At 61.0% G+C, this 6,634-nt stretch overlaps 1 protein-coding gene across 1 annotated transcript; it reads left to right on the forward strand.

Moving 5' to 3' along the window:
• The first annotated feature begins 1,853 nt into the window (after positions 1–1,853).
• EN1 (engrailed homeobox 1) lies at positions 1,854–6,388 on the forward strand. Its single transcript, XM_014871843.2, has 2 exons — positions 1,854–2,814; positions 5,416–6,388. The coding sequence occupies exons 1-2, from the start codon at positions 2,145–2,147 to the stop codon at positions 5,730–5,732; spliced, it is 987 nt and encodes a 328-aa protein (XP_014727329.1). The 5' UTR covers positions 1,854–2,144; the 3' UTR covers positions 5,733–6,388.
• The last annotated feature ends 246 nt before the right edge of the window (positions 6,389–6,634 follow it).

A 6,634-nucleotide genomic window follows, 5' to 3' on the forward strand; every position in this document is an offset into this window, starting at 1 on the left:
GAGATGTGGACACACAGGAATAGAGCTATAGGTGTATTTTGGGCCCGCACCCGTGCACATATAGGATCCATAGGTGGCGGCACGTGACGCCTTTGGAGAGGCGCGGAGAGCTGCGCGGGGGCCCGCGGCCTCCCCGGACCCACCGCCACCCGGCCGCCGTTTTGGGGAGGGGGTAAATGGGGGGATTCGGTTACGTCAGGATGAGAAAACGCCCGGAATTGCCCTTCCCGCAGCTCCGGGACTCTGCCGCGGGCAGGAGAGCGGCTCCAGCCGGAGCAGGTGCCTACGGCCGGCCGGGAAGCGCCGCTGCTCCGGGCACCTAGCCCGCCCGGACCTCCTCCGCTGTGTAAAATGTGGGGTGTCGTGGGACCCCCATCTCCAATGCTCCTCCGTGTGAGCACCTTACCGCAGCGACTCGGCTCCCGCGGCCATGAGCGCTTGGGGCCGGGGCAGCAGACTCCGGCTGCGGCAGAGCCGCCCTCGCTCTGCCGCTTGGCTGCTGCCCCAGCGGTCCAGCAAAAACAGAACTGGGACCAGGGTGTTTTTGTTTATTTTCTGCAAATTCATTTTTAGACTGTTGCATCAATCCTGAAAAAGTAGCTTTTTCTTCCCATCCCTTAAAATCCTTAAATTTTTCGTCTGCCTCAACACACGTCCCGAAGTGCTCGTTCCCTGCCGGGCAGAAAAACCAAAACAAAACCAAACAAGAATACTAGGGAAAAAAAAAAAGCAACAAACCGAAACCAAACAAATAAGCAAACATCAAAAAGCAGACGATGAAATATGATACGAGTTCAGCTGTGAGCTGGAGCTGATCTGTTTCGTATTCCGAAAAAAACCCTCAAACCCAGCAAAGTCACAAGCCAGAGAGAGGGTTCGGCCGTGAGACCAGCTTGTCCCGGCAGTGCCTCCTGCCTTTATTGCTACTTATTGTTATTATCATTATTATTATTACTGCAATTTTTTATTCCTCAAAACCAAAAAGATGTGATTCCGGGGAGCTTCCACCCGGCTCGCCATCTCGCCGCGCTGCCCAAAGCCGCCGCGGGAGAACAGAAAGCAAAAAAGAAAAAGAGGGGAAAAGCGCACAGATTTGGGGGGAGGGGGTGTTTATTATCGCTGGGGCAACAGGAAAGCGGCCGATGAGCAAATCTCCGCCACCCGCGGAGGACACGGCGTGGCTGGAAGTTGTTGTTTGCGGGGCCAGTCGGGGGTCGGTGGGAGGGGGGGTCCCGGTTCACGCGCGTGGGCGCGGTGCGGTGCCCCCGCCCCGTCGCGGCGCTGCCGCTGCCGCCCGTCCCGTCCCGCCCGGTGCCGTCCGCCCCGTCCGGTCCCCTCGCGGTATTTATGGCGGCGGCACGGCGGGCGCCCATTGGGCGCGGCGCGGGGTGTCAGCGGCGGCGGCGCCGCGCCATTGGCCGCCCCCACGTGCGGGGCCACCTCACGTGCTTCCGGTGCGAGTGAAAAAAGTGTGGCTGAGGGATTTTTTAGGGAGAGTTTGGTGCACGGACCGGCGCTGTCAGAGATTGGGCCTTTTTTTTTTTTTTTTTTTTTTAAAAAAAAAAAAGGAAAAAAAAAAGAATTTAAAAAAAAAAACTAATCGGGCGCGGGCGGCGCAGCACCGGGCTGGCGGGGACGGGCTCCGGCAGCCCGCGGCGTGGGCAGAGCGGACCGTGACAGCGGGGCAGCGCGGAGCCGCCGCGGCGGCGGCGGGGAGATGGGCAGATCGTGACGGGTTTTCGGGGGGCGGGTTTTTTGGGGGGGCCGTGGTGCAGCCGCACACCTTTTTGGGTTTGGTCTTTTTTTTTTTTTTTTTTTTTTTTTTTTTTTTTTTTTTTTTTTTTGGTATTTTTTTTTTTCTTTTGGTGGTGGAAATATAAGCTGATCGGGAGAAGGGGGAGAGAAGCCCTCGAGTATCTCCCAGGTTTTGGATCCATCCGTGAGAGGGAGAGAAAAAAAATCTCAGCTCCAGCCCAACAAGTGGATTTTAATATTTTTTCTTTTTTTTTTCCTTTTTTTTTTTTTTTTTTTTTTAATTTTTCCTCCCCCTTTTCCACCCCGCCACCCACCGTCAAAGTGGGGTGGGCGTAAAGTGGGTGGGTGGGGGGGAAAAGAGGCAGCGATCTCCGTGGCGGGGACTGAGCATGGAAGAGCCGCCGGAGGGGCACGGCCACCGAGACGCGGCGCCCGGCCCGGCGAGCAGCAGCAGCGGCAGCGATGGCGAGAGCGTGCCCGTGTCCCCCAGCCCCGCGCCCGCCTCCCCCGCCGCGCCCTGCCCCCTGCCCCTGCCCCGCCGCCGCCACCCGCCGCCCCCGCCGCCGCCCCCGCCGCCCCACCGCACCACCAACTTTTTCATCGACAACATCCTGAGGCCGGACTTCGGCTGCAAGAAGGAGCCGCCCGCGCCGGCCGGCGGCGGAGGAGGAGGAGGTAGCCGGGAACGGGACGGAGACCGGGGGCAGAGCTCAGGTAGAGAAAACGTCAACCCGCTGCTGGCCCGGCCGCCCAACCCGCCCGCCCTCCTCTGCCCGGACTCGAACTGCCGTCCCGACGGCTCCGCGCCGCCGCCGCCCGCCGCCGCCGCCGCCAAAGCCAGTCCCGCCGCGGCGGCAGCGGCGGCGGCGTCGGGGGCGGCCAAGCCCCCCACCGACGGGGGCGAGACTCACCCGGCGAAGTACGGGGAGCACGGCAGCCCCGCCATCCTCCTCATGGGCTCTAATAATGGAGGACCTGTTATAAAGCCCGACTCGCAACAGCCGCTGGTGTGGCCTGCCTGGGTCTACTGCACTAGGTATTCAGACAGACCGTCCTCGGGTAAGGAACCGCGGCGCATCTGGGAGCTGTTAAATCGTGACAAGGTCGCCCCCCCCCACCCCCCCTTCTCCTTTCCCTCTTCCCCCCTTGGCTTTGGCTCCCGGCTTGTTGAGGACCTCGCGTGGGGGGGAGGGCGGCCTGGGTCACCCGGGGCGAGAGGAAACGCTTCCCCCCCACCGCCACCAACCCTCCTTCCTCCTCCGAGTCTCCCAAATTTGAATGTGACGCCGGGCCCCGATTCGGCAGCGGTTCGATGCGGAGAGCCGGTGGGAGCGACCCCTTCCCGCGCCCCCCGCCCGCCCCGCCCGCCGCAGCCCCGGGTGTTCGTAGCGCGGTGGCGCGGGGTGAGAGCGTTGCGAGAAAAAGGCAGCGGGGTCGGCCGCTGCCTTGTTCTGAGGCTTCTTCTCCGCTTCTTTTATTTTTTTTTCCTGGGTGCTGCTGGAGGAGCGAGGGGGCGAAGACCCGAGCCACATGTTGAGCGGCTGCTGGCTGTGCGGGGGGAGGAGGTAGTGTTTTCTTGGAGGCGAAGGAAAAAGGGCTTTTTAGAAGGTGGCGGAGGGGCTGTTTACCGAGGCCTCTGCAGCGAGCCAGGCAGGCCCTTAGGCCGCGCATTGCCGCCGGAGCTGGTGCTCCCTGCTGCCGTTTGGGGCCCAGCTCCAGGATGGGGATATGCCTCTGCCCGAGGTCCTCCCCGTGGGAGTCGCCGCTTCGGCCCTCCCGGCTCTCTTTTGCCGCCCCTTCTACGTCTTTGCATTCCCCAGGTCCCCTCAGGCACCCCTTTATTTATCACCGTTACTTTCTGGTTTTTATTGCCTTTTTTTCTGAAAGAAGCAGAGGACGAGGAGATGGGGTTCCCCCATGGCACCTCCAGGCAGCAGCCAGGGATCGGCCAGCGCGGCGCGGGGTCGGGCTGGGCTCCCCTGTGCCTGCCCGGGGCCGCTCGGGTGCGCGGGGAAGGCGGAACTGCCCGGCCCCGGCCCCGCTCCGCACTGCCCGGCCTGGTGCTCCTCGCCGGCCGTCAGTGCGGCCGAGCCGTCTCCATCCCCCGTTATTGACACGTCCAGCGACTTCAAACTCAGAAAAGCCTCTTTGATTGACTGGGGTGATTGATGGGGTGATAGAGCTGTCAGACGGCACGGCCTCGCTCCCGGCCGGCCCGGCCGCGGGTGTTATGCTGCCGATTCCCAGGTCCACCGAGCGCCCGGCATTCTGCACTTGCGCTTTAATTTCCTTTCCTCCCCTTTCTTCGGGCAAAGGATCATTTCTGCATGTCCTCCTCCCCGACGCTCCCTGCTCGCTGCAACCCAGAGGGGAGAAGGGCGAGGGGAGACTGGCTCGGCTCGGCCGCTCTCTTTGTTGTGCTCGTAGCTGTCCGCCGGCCCCGGCTGCTTCTCTCGGCTCCGGGGACGAGCGGGCTGCGGCGGTCGGAGGCGCCAGCACCCCGCTGCAAGGTGCCAGGACTCAGCGATTCACTCCCCGCGCCCTCCATCCCCCGCCGGTCCAGCACGGGAGCATCCCGCTGGGCCCCGTCCCTCTCCCCACCGGGCCTCGTCTCTCTCCCCGCCGACAGCCGCTGCCGAGCCGGGGGGAATCCCCCCGTTCCGGGTAATAACTGCACCGGGAGAGGAGCTTTCGGCCTACTCGGCGGCAGGGAGGCCTCACCGGCTTCGGCTCCGGCTGCTGCTGGCGGGGGGCTGCGGGCCTGGGACCGCCCGCCGAGCCCGGCAGCTGTCGGGGAATTTTCGTAGATCCCATTCTTCACGGTTCCCTCCCCGCTCCTCTTCCCCATGGCTGGGCCAGGCCGGCGGGCAGAGGACCGGGTTTACCCCCTCCTCGGCTAGGTACTGCCCTCAGGATGCGCCCCGGGACCCGGTGGCTTTCCCGGCTAGCTGTGCCGCACTGCAGCTGGCCCCTTTGCGGCCTGGATGTGGAGAAGCGGAGCTCTGCTTTTGGCTGGGCTTCGCGGAGGGAGCTGCGAGCGGGGCCGTAGGTCCCCGGCAGGGATCGGCCGCCGGAGAACCCAGGCGACCCGGGCGGTGGCAGCCGAGAAGGGTGCCCTAGGACTGGGCTGGCCTTGCGGAGAGGGTCGTTGTCCCCCGAAAGGAGACCAAGGAAGCCTTCTGCCAGTCCGCTGCTGGCGGCCGCTCCCCGGTGCCTGGCAGCAGGGACATTTGGTCCCCGCGCTGCCCGGTGGAGCCGCTGCCCGGCCGGCGGGCCCCAGTCCCGGGCCATGCAGAAGGAAAGCAGCTCGGCCCGGCAGGGCGGGCGGAGCGGCGCCCCGACGTGTGCCAGGGCGGGGGGCGAGCAGGGCTCCGCTCCCCTCGCCGGCGGGGCCGGCTCGGCGGGGCCGGGGCGGCGGGTGATGCGCGGGCGCGCTCGGCCCCGGCCTCCCCGTTCCTTCCCCATCCTTCCCTCCGCCGTGCCGGGGCGGCGATGCCGGGGTTGAGGGGCTGGGGGGGACACACGGAACCAGCAGAAATTCACCCGTCGGCCATTTTTCCGCGGCCGGCGGGGCGGGGGCAGCGGTCGGTCTGTCGGCCGGTCGGTCGGTCGGTCGGCGGCGCGGCCCTGCCCAGCGGCGTGTGTGTGCCCTGCCCGCAGGCCCCCGCACCAGGAAGCTGAAGAAGAAGAAGACGGAGAAGGAGGACAAGCGGCCGCGGACGGCGTTCACGGCCGAGCAGCTGCAGCGGCTGAAGGCGGAGTTCCAGGCGAACCGGTACATCACGGAGCAGCGGCGGCAGAGCCTGGCCCAGGAGCTCAGTCTTAACGAGTCCCAGATCAAGATCTGGTTCCAGAACAAACGGGCCAAAATCAAGAAGGCGACCGGCATCAAGAACGGGCTGGCGCTGCACCTCATGGCCCAGGGACTCTACAACCACTCCACAACCACGGTGCAGGACAAAGAGGAGAGCGAGTGAGGCGGGCGGCCCCAGCCCAGCCCTGCGCCGCGGCGCCGGCCCGCCGGCCGGGAGGCGGACAGGTGCGATTTAAAAGCAGATCTATTGTCTATCCATAGTATAAGGACTCCGATTAAGAAAAAAAAAATAAATATGAACACTTAAGAAAAATTATCTCTATATAGCCAAACAGCATATGACCTTGTATATATTTAATTTCAGGTAAGAAATATGTGTAGCGATCTCTATTTGCTGGACAGTTTCTCTCTTCCCTTCTCTCTGTTTCTCCTTTCTTTTGTTCGTTTGTTCGTTTTGTTTGCTTTCCTTTTTTCTTCCGCCCCGATGTCCGTTGCTCCTGTTTTACAGTAAATGTCAGACTTTTCTCATCCGTCGTTTGATCTTATTTTATTTTTTCTTTGTGTGTGTGTGAATTTCTGTCTCTCTCTTTTTTTTTTTCCCGAGGAAAAAAAAAAATTCTGATCCACAGACTGCGAGACTGAACCCGCCGCTACAAGCCAAAGATTTTATTATGTTCAGAAATCTGTAGTCTGAAATAAAGTGTAGACTGTGTTCAGGATCCAGGCTGGCTGTAATTCTTTATTTTAGTGTATGGATGTTTGCATATATATAAATATAATTACATATATAAATATAATAAATAAATGTATATATACATACACCATACGCTGTGTGCATAGTGCCATTTCGATGGCATATTTAGGTTTTGTTTTCGATAGATGCAGCAATTTTTAAACTGCTCATCCCTTGTTAAGAGCCCTTATACCTTCGATTTTTTAAAAACTATTTTAAATTTTTCTACTCTTTAAAAATAATTAATTGTCTTTGCAATTGCAGTCATGCCTCACCTCCCGCATCTTCCTTTTTAACCAGAAATTAAAACCACCTCGTAATAATGGTGATAA

This window comes from Sturnus vulgaris, chromosome 7 (assembly GCF_052056855.1).
Source record: "Sturnus vulgaris isolate bStuVul1 chromosome 7, bStuVul1.hap1, whole genome shotgun sequence".
In the NCBI taxonomy this organism is placed as follows: Eukaryota; Metazoa; Chordata; class Aves; order Passeriformes; family Sturnidae; genus Sturnus; species Sturnus vulgaris.